Source organism: Acomys russatus, chromosome 13 (assembly GCF_903995435.1).
Source record: "Acomys russatus chromosome 13, mAcoRus1.1, whole genome shotgun sequence".
Classification (NCBI taxonomy): domain Eukaryota; kingdom Metazoa; phylum Chordata; class Mammalia; order Rodentia; family Muridae; genus Acomys; species Acomys russatus.
Genome location: NC_067149.1, coordinates 22,981,520 through 23,002,591, shown reverse-complemented (window position 1 = coordinate 23,002,591; position 21,072 = coordinate 22,981,520). Strand labels below are relative to the sequence as shown.

General features: G+C 45.8%; 2 protein-coding genes across 3 annotated transcripts in view; one reads left to right on the top strand and one right to left on the bottom strand.

Moving 5' to 3' along the window:
• Lrig1 (leucine rich repeats and immunoglobulin like domains 1) overlaps positions 1 to 2,060 on the top strand; it is a 103,198-nt gene extending 101,138 nt beyond the window's left edge. For both annotated transcript variants that reach the window (XM_051154950.1, XM_051154949.1), the window contains 2 exons: positions 156 to 437; positions 530 to 2,060. In XM_051154950.1, the coding sequence (XP_051010907.1) occupies positions 156 to 437; positions 530 to 774 (527 nt within the window). In that variant the 3' untranslated portion in view covers positions 775 to 2,060. The remainder of the gene's footprint in view (positions 1 to 155; positions 438 to 529) is intronic.
• Positions 2,061 to 2,992: 932 nt separating this feature from the next.
• Slc25a26 (solute carrier family 25 member 26) overlaps positions 2,993 to 21,072 on the bottom strand; it is a 130,633-nt gene continuing 112,553 nt past the window's right edge. The window contains exons 7-10 of the mRNA XM_051154948.1: positions 14,755 to 14,824; positions 8,536 to 8,600; positions 7,648 to 7,721; positions 2,993 to 3,110 (exon numbers count right to left, since the gene is read on the bottom strand). Coding sequence (XP_051010905.1) covers positions 2,993 to 3,110; positions 7,648 to 7,721; positions 8,536 to 8,600; positions 14,755 to 14,824 — 327 coding nt within the window. The remainder of the gene's footprint in view (positions 3,111 to 7,647; positions 7,722 to 8,535; positions 8,601 to 14,754; positions 14,825 to 21,072) is intronic.

Below are 21,072 nucleotides of genomic sequence, written 5' to 3'. Positions count from 1 at the left end.
TGGCCTAGCTCCTCTCCATGTACACATTTTAGGGAGGGACAGGGTGGTTGGTTACAAAGGCAGTCGTAAATAGGACCTTGCAGCCAGGCCTCTGAGAGGGAATGGAGACTTCAGGGGATGTAGCTCTGGCTGACCTCTGGCCCTTCTTGATTCAGCACACAGTGGCTCTGCTGTCTGCAGTGACTACAACACTGACACAGACAGACAGCCCAAGGAACAAGCCTTCCATCCCCAGCCTGGGTCCAGAGACAGTGGGCAGCCAGGTGCAGCAAGCAGCCAGGAGCTCAGGCTGCACGACCGAGAATATTCTCCACACCATCCTTGCAGTGGGACTGCTGATGGGTCTCACCCGAGTTCCGGGGGGTCCCTCTATCCGAGTAACCATGACAGAATACTGCTGTCCTTGAAGAGCAAGGTGCCGTGTGCAGATGGGAAAGGTGAGTACTGTGTTAGAAGCGTTGGTGGTGGATCTGGGAGCCCTAATGGGGTTAGAGTGTGCAGGCTGACATGCCTCCTTTTTCTTTAATAGGAGATTCCTCTTGGACTTTAGCAAAGTTACATGAACAAGACTCCATAGACCTAAAGCCTTCTCCTACGTTAACGTCAGGCAGCGCAGAGCTCACGGACGATGCCTTATCTACTGAAGCCCAGCACTTGCTTGTTTCCAATGGCCACCTCCCCAAGGAGTGTGATGCCGGCCCTGAAGCTTTGCCACTGAGAGGACAGATCACTGGGAAGTGGAGGGGACCGTTGCTATTGGCGCCGAAAAGCTAGACTTCATCTACCTCAGCTCTGTCAAAGCAGTCACTACAGGAAAGAGGTAGGAGAGGCTGTGGGAAGTTCGTGTCCAGACATCGCCTGGACATAGTTTTTAACTTCCTTGTGGAGTACCAGTCGGCGAAAGGACTTGGCATCTGGAGCACAGCGACTATTTGTGTACAAAAGGCAGAAAAAGTATTTGATACCATTGTACATAAGAGTTTTCAGAGATTTCATATATATTATATATCTTTTACAGAGACTATTTTAATCCTTAGCGCATGGGTCCCGCTTTCGGTGATATTTTCACATTAGGTTGTTGTCTAATTTCAGAGAGGGTCAGGAATAGTTCTGGTGCCTTAATGCACAGCTGGAAGTCAGGTACAACCACAGGAGCTGTTGCTGGTGGTTGGAAAAGAGGGCATTTTGGCTCTCTGCTTACCTAGTAGTCTGATTCAAGTGCACTGGCCAGACCTATGCATCTTGGTGCTGGCAGCCTCACAGTAGAGCAGGGTGCACGTGTCACTTGCCTTTCTTCTAGGTTCAGGGTCTGCCTCTGAGGAAGATTGAGGGCTGTTAATCCACCAAAAACAATGGCTCAGAGCAATTAAGCACCGCCTTTCATCTTTCTTTGTAACTCACTTGGTAAAAGCAAATGTCTTGTCTCCTTTGATGGCTGATGCTTATTGAGGCAGAGGCTGCCAGTGTTGGTACCTGTGGATTTTCCAATAGTGAGGTTTAGTTCTGCCAACACAGCATTGCAGTGGGGGAGAAAAGGAGGAAGTGGGCTTCCAGAGCCAGCTGATTTCTGCTGAGCTGGCCTGTCCACACTGTTCTCTCACACAGTGAAACTGGGCTTGGACTGCACAAGACTGGAGTCCTAGACCTGGGTGTATTTGCACTTTGGGGCCCTGTGGCTAACCATCTTGTGAGTGCCAATGTGTAATTCAGTAAAAACTACATGGAAACAAACTTGGTCCTTAAAATCCCAGAAAGCTGAAGGGAGTGTTGACACTGTGGTGATGGCCTGTGTCACAGTGTACTGTCACAGGTTGCCACTGTGGCCCAGGGCAAGCACATTGAGAAGTTTATTCTCCACAGTTGGCTGATTAATGTTACTTCCACAAAATATGTGAATTTGCTGCTTCTGAGAGGCAATGTGAAAGAGGAAGTATTACTTTTTATGTACAGAGTTATTTATTTATAGAAATTTTGGTACAGTGTACATTGAAAACATGTAAGATATTGAAGTGTCTAACAAATGGCATTAAAGTGTCTTTAATAAAGGTTCATTTATAAATACTAAGTGTATGCTGTGGTCATTGTTCTCTTATAAATGCAGATATTATGCTTTTAAAGATGTTTTTCCCCAAAAGGAGAAGTCTTAGACAGAGTATCATAAACTATACACTGTTACCTCAGGAAGACACAGTGGTATTACATTCCTCAGATAGCTCACTAATTTTTTTCCCCCACCTGGAGCTAGTTAGTCAAGCCTTATGTGCCCCAAATATGCTGACCCTCCCACCTCCTCCAGCCAGTGTTGCTGGCATACAGCATGAGGACAAAAGACCAGCTCCTGCTGGCCTGCAGGGAGGACAATGGTGGTCATGAGGCTTTGCTTCCCCCAGCCATGCTCCTGACTACAGTCATTTGCGCCCACCCACTCACTGGCACTGCAGCTGTGTGCTGTTTGTCATATGCTACAGGGACTTTGGGGGAACTTTGCTGTAAAACAATATAATCATGTGTTTTTATAGGAGAAATACACGGGGTAATTAAAAACAGCAGCCTCCTTTCCAGAAAGAATGCATGCTATGCACCTGCAGATCAGGCTTTTTAAACAAAGCTATAATCTTACACAACAGGAATTAGCCCAGGGGAGAAACACCCACCAGCACAGTTCTTGCCCCAAGCGTCCTCCCCCCCCCCCCATTCATTTCTAACTGTAGCAGCTTGCTTTCTGTGACTCCAATAGATAGCAGAAAGTGAAAAATACTGATCAAACAAAAACTCCCAGGGCCTGGCCTCAGCCTTACCAGGAGTATTTATTGAGAGGGTCGAGATGCTGGGCTAGAATTTCACGAAGGACTGTCTCCCAGGTTCAGTCTGTTAGCGCTGCCCTTGTAGCCCTCCTCCAGGCACCGTACTGCAGCATTGGCTTTGCTACTTGGCTGGCTGAACTAGTTGTAGGAAGGGCAGGGACTGCACAGCAGTCCTCTTCTCCAAGGCTTCACGGGCTCTTCCTGCCCACTTCTAACAGCAAGCTTCGGGTCTTGTCGTAGGCACCCAGAAAGATAAAGCCTCCCATACTGATTGCTGCCATTCTTGGGAAGACACCTGCAAATAACCTAGGGACAGGAAAGACTTAAGAAAATGGCCATGTTCTGGAACGTGCAGTTTGCTCATTTCATGCACCCGCTTGTCAAACCACGCAGAAACTTAGAATGTGTTTCCTTCCTTTTTGAAGGCCTGTGAGTAACATTCCCAAGTATGCGGAAGAACCCGGAGGCCAGCCCAGCTGGCTAAGGGCTTGCTGCACACAGTAACCACTGTCCCGACAGCTGGGCTCTAAACGAGGAGTCAAAGGGATGAATCTGAGGGGAGGCTGGTAAGGCAGTATGGCAGTGGGACTCTTTAGGGGCCTCTGGGCTTCAGTTCGGAGAGACAAAGCAAGTTCTTAAACAGTTCTTGCTAGTCCTGTGACTCAGTTGTATTTTGTTGCTAGACTTCCACAGATGTGATTCTCCAAGAAGGAAATGAATCTTTGTGGATTCATTCTTGTTCAGTCTCCATAAGGACACCAGGGGCACGTGACTGTGATGGAGGGGGAGCGCCTCACACATGGCAGTCCTGGACATTGAGCTGTCTCATCCCAGGCCAGTGAGAACGAAGGCGGTGTCAGGGAGTCACTCTCCAGCTGTGTCAGGAATCCACTGAAGGACGCAATCTACTAATGACTCTCACCTGGCTAGGCCAGCCAGTGCTATAAAAAGAGTAGACTAGCTCACAGCTGGAGAGGACAAGACAGAAGCAGGCTCAACCATAAAAGGTTACAAGCCCACATGATGGCCCGGCTGATGAATGCAGGACATGTCCTAGGCTCTAAGTAACTGCTTTCTGCAAAGGGGGTGGGGTTGGGAGGGTGACAGAAAGCCTGATCTCATTTCTGATGAAACCTTGCTACCCAGAAAAGTGCTTTCATATGCAGAAAGACAGACTTAGGGAATCAGAACTTGGCACCTGCCATCAAGACTGATGATCCAAGTCTGATCCCTTGAGGAAGAGAGAACCAGTTGTCACAGGTTGTCTGATGTCCATATGTGTGGAGAGACTTTGGGTGTAGGGCACGTGTTTTATTATGCCAACACTCATGTCTTCTAAAGATTTGGGGAAACCCTTGTGCTAAGCTAGCCAAATGGAGGCTAATTAAGAAAGCTGACAGGAAGTCCCTGCTGGATACACAGCCCCCACGTCCTATATAACAGTTGGAAGTGATCAGTTGCTGCCCCCACTTCTATCTGACATCACAGGAGAAAGCAAGAACTTTATGTCATAGGCCCCTTTTAATAAGCTCTTTAGGGAACTGAAAAGATGGCTCAGTGGGTAAAGTCCTTGGTATGCAAGCTTGAAAACCTAGTTTAAATCTCAAGAACCTATGCGAAGAGGTGTACTCTACAAAAGGTGCCAGGAAGGAGCCTGAAGACACTGAGCTGCAGAAGACCACTGGCCGTGAACGTCCATCTGCTGGCTTCTCACAGCAAGTCTCACTCAGCTTTGCCACTAACAAGCTCAGCAGAGGCAAAGGATGAAAGGGGGTAGTTACAGCATCAGTAGGTGACAAGTGAGCCGCAGCCTTGAAGTGCAGTTTTGGAGGAGGAGAGGCCCCACCTCTGCTTGCAGGCAGACATGTGAGGAAGGCAGGGTATGTTCCAGGAACAACAGGTCACAGGCAGGTAGGAGTATAGAGCAGGAGCTCCCAGCAGCAGCAGCAGCAACTGCATAAAGCACGTGTTCAAGAAAAACAACTTCAGGTGATCAGCAAGGAAAGGGGGCAATCGGGGACAAGAGGACCCTTACCCTGTTCTGCAGTTTCTGGGCTAAAGGTGCATGGGGAAAGTCTGCTGTGCAGTGTGCTTCTGCTTATGGGAACCACCAGCGCCCCCATCTACTCAGAGGATACCAGGTTCCTTGGTTGTGGTGGGGCTGATGGGAGGTGTGCAGTCTTGGTAGGCTTAGTACGTGTGCAGGGCAGGGGACACAGACACGGGTGGCTCTATCTGGCACTGCCCCCACTGAGGAAGTAGGCTGAACCCCCTGTTCAGAAAGGGGCCAGTTGCTTTCATTTGTTTCTTGGTCCAATTACTTGTCTTCCGTCATTCCAGGGGGTGGAGTTCTATGCTCACTCGCAGCCACTGCTGCCTGGAACATGGTGTTCAGTGCTGCTCTGTGCAAGGTGCTCAGAGTCCAGGACTGGAGACTCAGAAGAAGGGCCAAAAATCCAATTACCTTTCAGCACTAGGGTTGGGTCAGAACAAACACACACCCTTGGGCTGTTTTGCGCTCTGCTTTCTCTCCTCTGCTATTGTTTACTTTTAGTCGAGTGCGTGCCGTGACCTGGACGGGGAAGGCTGTTCTTGCATCATCTCCAGCAGCACCCAGCGGCCATGGGGGGTACTGCCCCAATCCATTGTGCCGTATCCTGGCACCACTTTCTCAACACCAGCAAATGATCTGCAGCTGCACAGCACCAAAGTCAGAGGCCCCACTAAGTCAGCACAGAATCTAAAACAAGACTGAAACCTGGCAGCTGGCCCTTCTGATGTCAAAGTCCACTGCCAGCAGCTGCCACCTCTGCTTACCTAATGGGCTTCCCAAATCATGCAAATGAGTCTCACAGCCCATTTCTCCTCTTCACTCCATTTCTTTGCTCAGTGTCAAATTAGTACCCAAATTGATGACTAACATGTTCTGATTTTCTTACAAGGTGTCAGTCACGAGCAACTCACTGCAAATGCTAGACCATACCTTTCCTGTGCTTGGAGACGTAAGGAGCCAGTAGGTCCTGTCCACTAGATCCAGTCTGTAACTCAGATCATCAGATCTGCCCTTCAATGAGGCCACCCAGCCACCACTTTCAAATGTCCAGCTGGATAACCTCAGCTGGGGGTGGGTGGGGGTGGGGGGGGGTGCTCTCTGGCAAAAGCCTGACCATGTTCTCCAGACCATCAGAGAGCTGAGGTTTAAAATACTGAGGTCACACAAAAATGGGAGTCAGTGGTGCACTCTGGCATGGGGACGAGGTGGTCAGAAGCGTCAGGTGAAGAGGCTGAGGCCAGGCAGGGCTGTTCTGTCTGTATACAGTGGTGCTGCGCCTACACCAGCCATCCCAGCAGCAGGCTCACCGTCCTGCGCACCAGAGGGAGGCTGCTTGAGAACTCGCTCAGGGTCCATATGGAAAAGCCTTTCGCCTGTCTAGCATCTCAACACTGACACAGCTCCAGTACAGCCATGTGGTAAATCAGTGTGGAATAACAGCTTTTGAAGGACAGAAGGCATTTTGAGGCCCATGGGGTTGGGGAGACAGTTCACTAAAGTGCTTGTTATGCAAGCCTGATGCAAGCTCAGCTCCTCTGCACCCGCAAAAAAGACAGGCGTGTGCTACACATCCGTGACCCAGCACACAGGGAAGGAACAGGTATATCCTGGGAGCTAACTGGACAGCTACTGTCACCAAAATGGTGAGCTCCAGGTTCAGGAAGAGACTGTTTCAAAAGCCTAAGATGGAGCATGACTGAGGAGGACACCCAACGGCAACCTCTGGCCTCTCCGGGCACACTCATGGGCAAGCACAGATGTCTGCACACCAAATGGCAGGATCAGCATGGATGGAGGAAAGCGGCCCAGATGAGAGAATAAGCAAGTGTTTATGGAATTGTGGACAGGTGGTAGCCCAGACAGAAATTATTAGAAGGGATGGCATGGGATGGAGGCAGGGAAGTAATGGACGGTGGGTTAGGGGGTTCATATCTGCCCAGCCCCAGGCAAAATGAGGCTTGTTCTAAAATATAACAGGTATCTGTGTCTTTTTAATCATGATAGCGGGTTAGATATTACCACCGTAATAATTATAAGTTAACCTTATAATAAACATTAGATACTGTTTATAGTTACTACAACATTGCTCAACTGTGCCAGCCACTGTGTAGCGACAGCACAGTGATGAGCTGAGTAACGCTTTAGAAAAAACGCTATGCAGATACCATGCTGGCACCGTGAGATGCTGGAGCGGATGAAAGCTTCTCACCCCCAATATCTCTTTCTGTTTCTGTCCTCAAGCTATACAAATATTTACTACTGTTCAACTGCCCATAACCTTCAGGGGAGTCACACGTTGTACTCGCAGCTAGGAGCCATAGTCCCCAGGTGTGTAGATGAACACCATCTACATCTGTGTGAGCACATGATGTTTGCACAGTGGCAAATTACCCACCCACAAACCCAATAACACCTATAGATGCAGAGCACATGGTCATCACAAGGCATGGCTGCCAATGGCTCTAAGAATGCTCACAAGCGCCCAAGGCCCAAGCACTTTCTTCTAACCCACTTGCATTCTATGCTGTGGAACTAGGAGGCTTATTTGTATCAATGCTGCAGCCCAAATGCTGCTGAAGGCCACAGTTTTGCATTTCATGCAGTGTCAAGAGGGAGAAGATAAGAACCATGTGGGGAGGATGCTTTGTCACGCTGACTGTGCTATCTTTTATCTGCAACGTGAGGACATGAGAAAAAGAAAAGGCGAAGTGTTCATCCATGGCAGCACAAAGACTGGAGGAAGAGCTCGTGGGGAGGGGGCAGGGCGGGGAGGGCTGCCTTTGTCCTTACCCCCGCAGTCCCTGTGAGCGCCACACCCCGCACATGGCAGAGAGCACGTTCCCGTCAGCAGTGCTGGAACCCACCTGCCAAAGAGAAGGAAGGGACAGGGCTGTTACCTCCTGGTGTTGGGAGCAGGCTCCCTTACCCTCCTTCAAGGCGCACTCTGGGGCTGGCTTGGAAATTCCTACACTCAGATGTGCAGACAAATACCTTGGGGGTAGGGGGCGGGCAGGGGAGGGAGGAAGCTGCTTCTCACAGCTCAGCTAGAAACTAATGGCAGCTGTTCAACAGAAGCCTCCAGAAGCAGTAGGCCTGGCCGGTGGGGGGAGGGGGGCATGTCTATGTATGACTATGTCTAATTATGAGGCCTGCCAGTAAATGAAGAGAGCCACTTTCAGTTTTAAAATGACCCCGTTCCTGGGCTTGGTCCTGATTCCTACCACACTGCCCTTTGAGAGAATGCTTGGTCCAGGTATGTTATTGAAATTCATTCAAGCTCAGCCCGGAATTTGTTTTGTTGTTTGGTTTTCCTTTTAACAATTCTGACAACTGTCTTAACTGGTCACAGCTAACCATGACCTGAGTTCCAAGTCTGCAGATTAGCTTCCGCAGAACACGAAGCTTGTCAACGTCTCTTGAGTCTTAGATCTGAAAATAGCAGTACAGAACACAGAGGCCCGCAGATCTGCCGCTCAGACAGCGCAGCCATGAGAATGCCTGTGAAATGCACGTGCCACGCACAGATCCACCGCAGAGCCAGCTGCAGATCTGCTGCGGTGATGACAACACTGTTCTCCCAATGTCAGCCTAATTAGTGGAATGGTCCGACCGCTTTGTAACCCTGCAATTCTTCCTGTTCACAGAGACGGCATCGAGTCTGCTTTATCTGACACTCACCTTTGCCAGCATGATCCTTGTCTTAGCCACATCCAGAGGTGTAGTAACTGCAGCTGCAAAACCACCTGTGTGTAAGACCCAACAGCCAATGAGACAGCTAGACTAGACAGTAACCCCCATGTCTCAGCTGGATTCATGCATTGGTCAAAATCGTTTCTTTGTCATTGTGTCTACGTGTCTGTGTTGGGAACATGACAGTTTTTGATCCACCTAGCTTTTGCAGTATTAGAGCAAGGAGATAAAGCATACTCCCTCAGGTTAAGGAGTGAGACCCTACAACCCACGTGCTCTCTCACAGCCTAGTACACCAACCCAACTGTGCATATGACACATGTGAAGGGCATTGCCGAAGTTCAGTGTAAGAAGCACATGGCTCCCAGTAGCTTTGGGGATCACACCTTTCTGCAGCTGCCTGTCTTACAGTCTCCAGAAGGCTTTGGTGGCTTCTGTTCTGCATGAGGCAGATGGGCAGGCTCATGTGTGTCACAGGAGGACTTCCATATAAACAGGGAGACTCTTTTTGCTTTCTCTATTTCCCAGGCTGGGTAACAGTCCAGGAAAGAGCTACACTTCTACCCTCTCTGCATGACTCTTGCTTTGGCATGCATTCTGCCTCAAGACTTCCTTTCCACATTCTCCCTGGGTTTTCTGCATCCAGTCACTGTGAGGGCCAAAGTGTCCATAGATTTTAACTTTTATTGCTAATATAAACTACAGTTATGGTGTTAAAAGGCTTTGTTTGCTTGCTTAAGACAAGGTCTCAGCCGGGCATGGTGGCGCATGCCTTTAATCCTAGCACTCGGGAGGCAGAGACAGGTGGATCACTGTAAGTTCGAGGCCAGGTTGGTCTACAGAGTAAGTACAGGACAGCCAAGGCTACACAGAGAAACCCTGTCTCGAAAAACAAACAAACAAACAAACAAACAAACAACAAAAGAAAAAAGACAAGGTCTCACTATGCAGCTTGGAGCTAACCTGGAAATTGATATGTAGATCAGGCTGGTCTTGAACTCACTGAGCTAGCTCCCACCTCCCTGTTCTGGGATTAAAGTCATGTGACACCACCACACCAGATCTGATGTCAGTATTTTATTCACTTGGTACAAAGATGCATTTGAAAGGCCAGAAGGATAGAGAAATAATAACCCCTAAGAGGGTTTCAGGGGGCTCAGCTCTTCGGAGCTGGAGATGAGCAGCAGTTTATGGGGGGTTTGCAAAGGAGACTCCAGAAATAGCTTCGGGCTCTCCCTGCTGTGCTGTGTGGACAGAAAGGGCATTTGACCTCTGACAAATATCTTTCTAAATACGGGGCTGAAATAAAGTTGTTACAGTGACCCTGGTTGCAGTGGCATCTGTTCTGACACTTGTGGGATGGCACACCCACTCCCTGTTTATGTTCTATGTTTAGTCACCCATGATTGCCACACACCTTAGGCCTGTCAGCACCCCCTCTGTTCAGAACCCCTTGTTTTCATCCCTTTAGATTATGAGTTTGTGTGCCAACAAAATGGCTCACAAATCAAGAGCATTGGCCGCAAGCCTGATGCCCTGACTACAACCTCCAGAAGCCCCATGAAGGGAGGAGAGACCTAACCCCCACAATTGTCCCATTCCCCATGCTTCTGTGGCACACACATGCCTTCACCCCCACCCACCATACACTAGAGTAAAACAAACCTTAAAGCTTTCAAAAGGCTCTGCTCAGTGCGGAGCTGAGACCTGCTCTTAAGCTTGGCCAGCTCCAGCACTTCCGGTCCCGGATCCCTGGTGCCTCATAGCTCACCTCTGAAGAGTGCAAGCAGCCTTGTGGCAGGCTCTCTTTATTAAAGAATCTATGCAGTGTCCAGAAGAGGAGTGGCCCACAGTAGTGTTAGGTGCTCGTTAGGCCTTTCTTGTACTGCTTTGTGCTAACCTGACACACTGAGAGTCATCTGGCACACTCACTGAGGAGTTTCCTCTATACTACTGGCCTGTAAACAAGTCTGATTTTCTTGATTAAAGATTGATGTGGGAGGGCCCCGCCCACTGTGGACAGTGTCACTGCTGATCCTGGGTTGTATGAAAAAAGCAGGCTGAGCAAGGCATGCTGAGCAAGCCTATAAGGAGCATCCCTCTGTGGTCTCTGCTTCAGTTCCTGCCTTGAGTTCCTGTCCTGACTTCCTGATAAGCTAAACACTAAATTAACCCTTTCTGCTCACATTGCTGTTTAGCGTTTATCACAGCAATAGGAAGCAAACCAAGACATGGGGAGAGAGAATGGGTGATTTTTATTTCTATCTCTAATCTAGTATACACAGTAGGCACTCAGGGTACTTAGTGGTGCCCCAGACAAATCTATGGTTTTTTTTACAAACATGTACGTTCATCCTATAAAAGGCAGGAAAAGGTTGATGTGAATGCCACCTCCTGCTTACTTGCCAGGCTCTCCAGATCTATGCCAGCACCATCACTAGCATCTACCCACGGCCACACAGCAGCCAGTACAAAGCTGGGAATGAGATCACATGTACCCTGGCCCCTAAAATGATCCTCTTGCCACACCTAAGCTCTCTGATACAATATGTTAAAATAAGCCTGCGCATTAAACTTTATTCTCCTATGTAAAAATATTCACAAGCTGCCCTAAATCAATTTATAAGGCTGACAAATAACATTTAATAAATTTTTCTTAGCTCAAGTCAAAGGTACCCTGACCACTGGCAGAGGCTAACCATCCTTTCCTGTGGACACTTGCATACTCTCCAGAGATCTGTGCTCCATAAAAGTACTATGAAGGAGAGAGGAACTCCTAACACACGCGCTGTGATAAGCCCTAACTTTCCTACCGTGCTGGGATCTGTATTGTATGTAAGGCATTAATAAATCAATTTGAAGGCCCTTAGATACCAGGCTACTTTAACTCACACAGCTCTCAGCTCTGTATTGCTAATGTTTAGATTAAACCTAGCATTTTGTATATTCAACTTATAGGATAAATGCAAGGAACACAGTAACACAGCAGACAAGAAACAATATCAAATACAGGCTGCTCTCATATGAACCAGTCTCCTGGGGTGTTTTCCTAACACTTCAGCTCTAGCATTCAGGGCCACATTCATGGAACTGATTTTCACAGGAAAACTACTTGCTGCCTCGGGGCCGGGGGGTGGGGGCACAAATGCAAAGGGACCCCTTTCTCTCTGACAGCCTGAAGCTGTCACCTCACAGCAGAAGCAAGGAAGGTTGACAAGGGCAGTGGGGAGGAGGGCCTAAGCCCACCCCAGCAACCTGGCTACTCTCTGCTCCTGGCACCTCCATAACTGATGCATTCAGGACATACGCCTCCCACTCAGTCTCCAAGCAAGGCTTCCGCCCCGTGGCTCTGTGTGTGAGACTGTGCCAGGCTCTTACCACCTTTGCCACACATATAATTCTGCACTCTATTCTATAACCCCAGGATGAGAGAGCCTCATCTCCCCCTCACACCTTCTCTCTTAAGAGAATATAAGGAAGTTTTTACTATAAGAAAATGACCAAAAGATACCAGAATACCAAAATGGTAGTAAACATATCAATACTCAACATCACTAGGCTTTATTTAAGAGTCAAGCCCTGGAGTGAGAAAGCTCCTTACTTTACCCCTGACCAGAAGCCAGGGGAATTTCTGAGCATGACAAGCCATCAACACCTCCATCTCAAGAGACATTTTTGGGTATTTGTGCCAAGTAGTTTATGAAGCAAGCATGGGCACAGAAGAGTGCGCCAAGGATGGCACAGAGCACGGTCCTTGGCAATGACCAGGCCAATTTAAATTTGGAAAAGCACACACCAGTAAGAAATCTGATCTCTGACTCGAGGGCACGTCTGATCATGAAGAGAAGGGAGTCGGTAAGGCAGTGTGTGGGTGTCTGCACAGGGCTGCGGGTTGAAGGGCCACTCTTCATCTCCCCTGCGGTGCAAGACAGGGCTGCAATCTGCTCTTACAGAACACCAATTTACTCAACTTGGACTATTTTCAAATTGTGTTTATCCTGCAGCAATGTTTTCAAAATACTCATCTTGTTTCTCTGGACTAACATTTGTTCCAAAAAATTTCCAAAGAAAAAAGCATATAAACAACAAAAGTCTTTTTTGCTAATGTATGCAGATCTGTTAACAATGCATTTTTCCCATAGGCCTTAAACTCCTTCATTTAACAGAATCTCATCTGAAAACAATGAGATGGCTGGATGGAAGATTTACACGTGCAAATAAGACTACATTGCTCAGTGGCTTCGGATCATGACATCTTCCAGCCCTGACCAAGAGAGGGGGCCGGGTTTCCATTTCAGGGGCATTCCTTTTTCTTGCAGGAAGAGTGACAACTCCTTACAGCTGTTCAGTTTTACAGATCACCGAGGGCCAACACACACTCTATCACTGGATCCCTTGAGGGAAGAGTGATTATTTCTTGTTACAGGTCAGGGAACTGGTGCTCAGAAAGCCCAAGTCCCCCTCCAGGAACTGGGGTCAGACCAGAGACTCAGCCACGTGTCAGAGAGAAAGCCCGGCCGCGGCACTGGCCACTATCTTCCTGTCCAGCATCTCACAGCATCCTCATTGACCCACCACCTTCCTGAAAGGCATGGATAAGGGGTTCCTTCCACATAGCACATGTGTGACAGACACTGTCCTCCTTTGACAAATGTGCCACGCTGAGCAGTCCTCGGCAGAGAGAACTGTGTTGAAAGCCAGTTCCCAAACTGACAGTATCAGGTCAGCAGCACGTAAATCTCTGAATTCACACCGCGATTGGAGGGACGTACCAGAGCATGCTCATTTCTCACTTTAAGACAGGTTAAGTTTTAGAGCAGTGGCTCTCAACTTGTGGGTCATGACCCCTTTAGGAGTCAAGCAACTCTCTCACAGGAGTCACCTAAGACCATCAGAAAACACAAATGTTTACATTATGATTCATAACAGTAGCAAAATTAGAGTTATGAAGGAGCAGCGAAAATAATGCTATGGTTGGGGATCACCACAACATGAGGAGCTGTATTAAAGGGTCCCAACATTAGAAAGGTTGAGAACCACAAATATTCAAACTACAAGAAGTGGCTTTTCTTGTTCTGAGTGAGTAAATTTCCTTAACATTTACTAGGTCTCCCACCTCCAACACCCCCTTCCTTTACTCCAACCCCCGCCCGGGCCAAAAAGAGAGTCAACAAAAATACACACTTCTCTAAAGGGCCAGGCAGCAGCAAAGCATCCTGACCTCTGGAAAATGGGCCGAGATCATCTCCTCCTTTAAGCTTGCCATAGACAATGCAGGTGTGGAAGCCATGGCCCCCCCTAATCCGCATGCGCTGATGCCTTGTCTACAAGGAGCTCTTATTTTTGATAATTATTTCCACACCTTAAATGGGTTTAAATTACTAGAAAATATATTATTTACATTTTCCTAATCACTGCATGAAAACAAAATCTAACAACTGCTACTGATATCTGGAAAGAGTAATTTTCCTCTAACCCTGCTGACCTCTAAGCTACCTGCCCATGCATTCACCAGCGCTGGTTCTAAGTGTCACTACTCCTCTGCAAATGTCGCTTTGCTTAATTGCATCTACAGTTACCTGTATTTGTAATGACAGAAGAGATCTTTCTCTGGGGCTTCAGAACTTGCCATTTACTATATTCTCTAAAGCATCTGTGTTCTTGGGACTTAGTGATGGACGGGGCGATACTGCACGCTGACGCTCTGCTCTTGTTTTAATGTCTCCGAAATGCCCAGATGTTCACAAGGCCATATTTCCCGCCCAGTGCAGCTCAGCCTGCAGTAAGCTGTGGAGTAGCCTTGGCTCTCCCGGTGCTAATTAATCTCCTGCACTGTCAAACATGTCACACGGGCTGTGAAACTCGGATCGCCTGCAGCACCCCTCCCAGCAGACAGCTGCACAGTGCACCCCCACCCCTACAGAGGGCTTATAAATCATCCTTAAGATAATCCAAAGGCCCGAATGAGGCTTTAATAAAGATAAAAAGAATAAGGGAAATTTGTCAAAAACAAATTGGTTGTCATTCAATAGACACCTTTTTAGCAGGTTTTTCCCCCTCCAAGAGAATTTCTTTTTGTAAATTGCTAGTGAAGCCTCCTTCATCTAAACAATCTGGAATCCCTAAAGAATGCTGTTTTGCACAGCTAGCGTTCTCACATTCTCTCCCCCATGTCGGCCTTTCCCAGCATAATATAATCCCTTGCACCTGCAAAAGCTCCGCAGACTGCTGACTGCCAAGAATCCACCACATGACCCCGCCGCCACGACCAGAGTGCCTGTGTGGAAGGAGAAAGAAAAATACAAGTTATTCCATCTTGGAGTTTATCAGAACCTGCTGTGGGTTGAGTTTGGGATGGGAACTTAAGTGAAAAGCTATTTTGGTAGCATTCTTCAATGGTGACATAAGTGACTTTCCCAAGGACTTAGCTGCATTCTAAAATTAGTCAAAGAAATAAGGGTGACAGCTACATTATGGTTCTCAAAGGAAGTATTTTCAAGGAAGATTTCATACACTCAAAGTAAATAAAGATAATAAATTTATGGCAATGAAATATTTTGTATATTTCCCGTGTAACTCTAAGCATATAAATACTATAATTTATAACTATCCCAGAATAGTCTATATCAAATTCCTTACTTACTATAAAAGTCCTTATACATACCTCACCTTTGAAAGATGCTAGTTGTTACCCAAGTGGTACTTTAACTGGGGGGCATGTTTTGAGACAGGGCCTAATGATAGTCCAAGCTATCCTCGAACTCAGGACCACCTTGTCCCAGGCTCCTGTTGCTAGGATTACAGCTATGTGCCACTATGCCCCGCATTTAATGTAAAATTAGTGAAAACATGTTTGTACTCTTCACATAATAAGTGGGGATCGATCCCATGCAATATCATGCAATGCTTAGTCTGGTCTCTGATCGGCGTCTGAGGTCTGTCTCAGCTCACAACAACCCTAGCAGTTGGGTCGTATTGTATCTAGGCTTCTGAGCCATGATATTCATTTCCTTAGCTTCACTGAGGAACAGATATTTAAAGTATATAACTTGATAAGTTTGGGTAGACACACACACAATCAGTGCTACAACTGAGACCACAGACTGACGCCTGAGCCAAAAGATCTGCATGCCTTTGGGAACTTCTCTGCTGAGCCATCTGCTCCCTCTCCCCTAAGCAGCTGATTTTCCTGCAGCTCCTGACTGGTCTGCCTTGCCTAGAATTTTAAACAAGTGTAACCCATTAATTTCCTTTTTATCTTTTTTATCCCATAACTACGCTCTGTTTCATCCACATCAAGGCACACATCATGACTTTATTCCCTTCTTGTCAGTGAGCAGTAATCCAGGCACAGGTGTGTCATCGGTTTTTGTTTCTCTAGTTTGGAGCTGTTAGTGGCAAACCATGTGAACATTTGCAAACAAACCTTTACACGGAGAATGCCTTCCTTTCTGATCAGGAAACAACTAACATCTAAGAAGGAAACTACCAGCTCAGAAGCAGGGATACACTTCAACTTCATAAAGCCAGCCAAGCTGTTTTCCAAAATGGCTGCACACTTTACCTTCCTGGCAGTCCTGGTCTCTCCATGACCCTCCCAAGCTTGGTTGCCAGCATTTTTAAGTGTTTACATCCTAGTAAGTGTGCAGTGCTGCTTCACTATGGTTTTGTTTTTAGATTTTAAGTTCTGTATATATGTGTGTTCCCTTGGAGGGGATGGGAGGGGTGAGCAGAGGTGCCCACAGCGGTCAGAAGAAGACATCAGATGCCTTGGAGTTGGAGTTGCACACGGTCGTGAGCCACTCAAATGGTGCAAGCCCAGCTCGACAGAAGCAGTGCATACTCTTAACCACCGGCTCACCTCTCCCATCCCTTCACTATGGTTTTAATGATTGTGACTTTCTCTTCATGTACTTACTTGCCATCCGTGAATATTAAAATATTTGTGTATTTTTATTGAGTTGCCCATTATATAAATTAAAGATATTTCAAGGTTCTTAATATATTCTGAGTATAAGTCATTTGCAGATATTTTCCCTAATCTGTGACTTATCTTTTCATTCTCTGAACAATGTTTTTCAAATAAGCATTACATTTTTATTAAGTCCAAGTTACTTTTAATATAATCATAATATTCAGGTATGTTAATTATAGAGGGGAGAGATTTGTTTCATTTTACTTGAGGCAGGGTCTCAGGCTGTAGCTCGCGCTGACCTGGAACTCATTACATAGAGCACGCTGGGATAATCCTTCTGGTGTTGCCTGTCAGCACTGAGATACTGTGATGCACCACTGTACATGGATTATAAATTCTGCTTTTGGTGTCGTTTGTAAAAAGACTGCCTATTTCAGTGGCTCAAAGATCTTTTCCTTATTGCTCATAAATGTTAAGCTTTTAAAAGTATTTACATCTTTACCTTTGAGTTAACTTTCACAGTACAAAGTCTGGGCTGGTATTCTTTGACTCTGTTTTATGTATGGACAAACATCTACCGGCTCTGGTGCTTGGGAAAATAGTAGCTTTTTCAGTGAAACTCCATCTCCAGAACTCTGCCCTCTTGGTCCTTTTCAATCGATGCTGGTTCTGTACTTTGACTATCACAGGTTTTAATACAGTGTGAAATTGAGTCATTTCAGTTTTTCCAGATTGGTTGTTCTTTTTCGAGGTTGTTCTGACTATTCCTCACATTTCCACATGGATTTTCACATCAGACGGCTGATTTCCACAGGACAACCTGCTGAGAGCCCATTCAGATTACATGAATCCAGTGACTGTTTTTGGGCAGCATGGATGCATTAGCAACACTACTCTCTTTCTCTGAGTTTTTCATCATAAACATCTTAGTCATTTTTCTTTTACTCTGAAGAGATGCTGTTCAAAGCAACTCATAAAAGAAAACTTCACTGTGGCTCACAGTCATGGAGGGATGGAGTCCATGATCATTGTGCGGGGGGCGGCATGGCAGCAGGCAGGCACAGTGCTGGGACAGGTGTGTAGCGCTTATGGCATCTGATTCACAAGCAGGAGGCAGAGAAAAAACAACTAAATAGGAATGACATGGTCTTTCTGAAACCCCAAAGCCTACCTCTAGTGACATACCTCTCCCAACAAGGCCATCCCTACTAATCCTTCCCAGACAGTTCTACCAGGGGCCTATGGGCCATTCTCCTGCAGACCACTAGGGTAAGCATCCTTCTCCCTTCACTTCAGCTTCCTTAACCCTGCACCAGCACTTCACAGGCTCGGACCTTGGTGTGGTTGGATTGGTTTTTAAGTACTCTACATGTCATGGAACTAACTGATTATCCATGCAAATAAATTTGTAGGATGTGTGTTCTGCAACACTGGCCACTCAGCGGCTCAGCTCAGCTCCTGTGTGGACACCATCAACTTTCTCTACAATTCAGTCAGTCCCATCTCTTCCTCCTAATCAGAACATCTTATTTCTTTTCCTTACCCTGAAATAATAAGCACGTGTTACCAAAAAGAGTTCCGTAATATCTGATTTTAAATGTTTAGAATAGTACAATGACCCAGAGGTAATGTGGCTCTGGGAACTGACCAAACACAGCACAAGTAAAATAAGAACAGAACACTCGGCATCCTTGTCTCATTATGGGTATTTATGTCTCTCCATTGACATGTCCCTCTGGAAAGGTTTACAGGATCACTAAAGACTTGAAGATGATGATGCCATAAAGATAATTCAGATGTGCATAGCCCTGTTTACCTTGACAAATTTAGGCTTTCAACACTGAGTAATAAATAAGGTACAGACTGCTGGGTGGTAGCTCATTTCTTCCCAGCCCTATGAGGAAGACTAATTCTCTTAGTATATTTACTAAATCTAGTGGGCTCAAAGTGAACCTGTCAAATAGGCTTTTTAATCCTGCTTATAAAAACAAAAAAGCTTTAAGAAACTTTGTAATACACATTCCTAAAGTCCATAGCTATACAAGACAGAATATGGTAGATTTTACTAAATGCTTTAATGTTTGAAAATAAATGTATGCCTTAGTGGAAAGCATTATTTTCTTCATTTCTCTATAAGCATTAGACACACAATGGGACATGGGGAAGAATAACAGCTCTTATCTTTTGTAGCAATCTCTATGTATTTAGCCATACATTTGATAAAAATGTCAGAAAGCATGAATGTTAAGTGTCTGTGCACCACCCCTGCCCCCGCCCTGTGTGTGTTCATGTGTTTGTGCCTGCCTTGCTCATGCTAAGTACATGTTCTACCACTGACCTATACCCCAGCCTTTAACACCAGGCCAGCTTGAACACCATCCGTCACTAACACACTGAATGGAGAAGAAATGCAGACATGAACCCCATTTCCTAGTAAGGACAGGTCATCTTCTCTTATTAGCTTTCTGACATCTTCTAAAGGGGTGATTATTCCAAACACTTAACCACTGCTCATAAGCTTGATTTATAGCAACAGCAGAGAACAAACAAGCCATGAAGGACATCATAGAAGGAGAAGTCAAAGATAATATATAATTCATAAATGAAACAAATGCCCAGGGACTGTCTACCAGGTGTTTCTTGTAAGCTCAAGGGAAAAACAAAACTGTAAGGGAGGTATGTAGAGTAAAAAGCGATCTGTATGTAGTGTATGTATTTATGTATGTATGAATGTATATAAAGTATGTAGAGTTAAAAAGCCAATCTGTGTGTAAAGTATGTATTTATGTATGTTTGTATGTATGTATTATGTATAGTGTGTAGAGTAAAAACCAATCTGTATGTAGAGTATGTATGTATACATGTATGTATGTATAGAGTAAAAAACAATCTGTGAGGGAGGTATATAGAGTAAGTAGGGAGGAAGAGGGTTTTGAAGTAGTAAGGGGGGCGATGGAGAAGCTTCACAGATGGGTCTGCTGTGTTCTACCAAGAAAAGGGACCTAAGGGAAGAAAACAATCAAAATGGACTCTGATGTGTTAAGACTTTAAATACAGAGGAATCTCCATAGATAAGCCTAACTTTCCGCTTCACCTGCTAGAACTAGGCTAAGAAGAATACTGACATCCTGCATCCTCCTAGTTCCAGGCCCGGATGATTCTGCTGCTGTTACCCATCAGATTTGAACAGCTTCCCAGACAACATTGTAGAAAACTTCTGATCCAATTTGGACCACCATTTTATTCTCCTACTAAGCCTGGAATCTCTCAACATTTAGAAACTGAACCACAAATGCAATCACTAGATTGCTTAACCATTCTCTCCAATTTTTTGGAGCCCATTCCACGGTATTATTCGCCTCAATTCAACCTGAAGAAACCTTAAGAGAACGATGCCCCATTCCCTCTAAGGCGGGGGCGGGGGGAGGTGTATAGGTTGCTGTTTGCTCACTTGATCTACAAATGCTTATTCTCATCGGGAGGTGGTCATAAGTCATTATTGGTCTTATACCGAGAAAAAATTAGGGGAAATGCAAGAAGATGGGAGTTGAAAGGAAAGAAATGGAGATTTAGGAACATAGAGGGAGGATAGAACAAAAGCTAGATGACTGAACCTTCTCCTTAACTCAAGACCTTAATTGTTACTTATAATGAAGGTTATGTCTAAGTCATTGCTATAGAATTTAGTATATTGATAGAAAACATGGGCATGTCAAATACTTGGCAGATTTTAACACAAGAATATATATCCTAAGTCTAACAGGTAAATATGACTCTATCGATATATGTGGTAAAATAGTTGAATAAGGTCTTCAAAAGCCTCAGAGACACATAGAATATGCCATTTAAAGTTGTTCTTACAATCCTAAATTTCTTCGACAACAAGACAAGTTAACTCCTGACAACACCCAGCCAACCTCAAAGAAGATGATGAGCATCAAAGAGCCTCCTTATGGAGAAGGCTTCAAAGGTGGCAAACCAGCCACTGGGCAAAATGTCCTTGTTCCTGCCACAAACAGAATCTGCCTAAAAATGGGCTACTCAGATGCAGGCAGAGTCGATGGCCGCACTCTGCCAAGTCAGGTTAAGCAAGTCCTCAATAGTTCCTGCCCTGCGAACAAGTCTGGCAGAGATATTAGGCCAGAAAGCTGAAGGTGAGGCTCCAATGTTATAAAGTGTATTGGGTGACTGGTCAGGCAGTAAACTGTCTAAAGTCAATTTGTACATTTTGGAAGCTGCTAACCCACAGTGCTGGTTCACTCAGGAATTTAAGTTTTATTCCTTCTCAAGTCTCTGAGGGGTATTGAAGACAAGATTTACAGCCAAGTTTAGTTGGTTAGGGGACAAGACCATTTTAGATCAAGATAAAGAAGTTAAGCTATTAGAGTTGAGATAGGATAGACCCAACAAGACAGGAAAGACACTTACTTCAAACTTGACAAATGCAGATGGCCAAGTCACTATGAATGTAACATGTATATAACTCATTATTCTCATGATTGTCACATGGTTCTCCCTGCTATATGTAGTTTGTTTTAGACATGTGTAATAAAAAAATAAATAAAGTGAATACTTAGAAAAAAAAAAAAAACCCTAGGAAAAACAGCTCC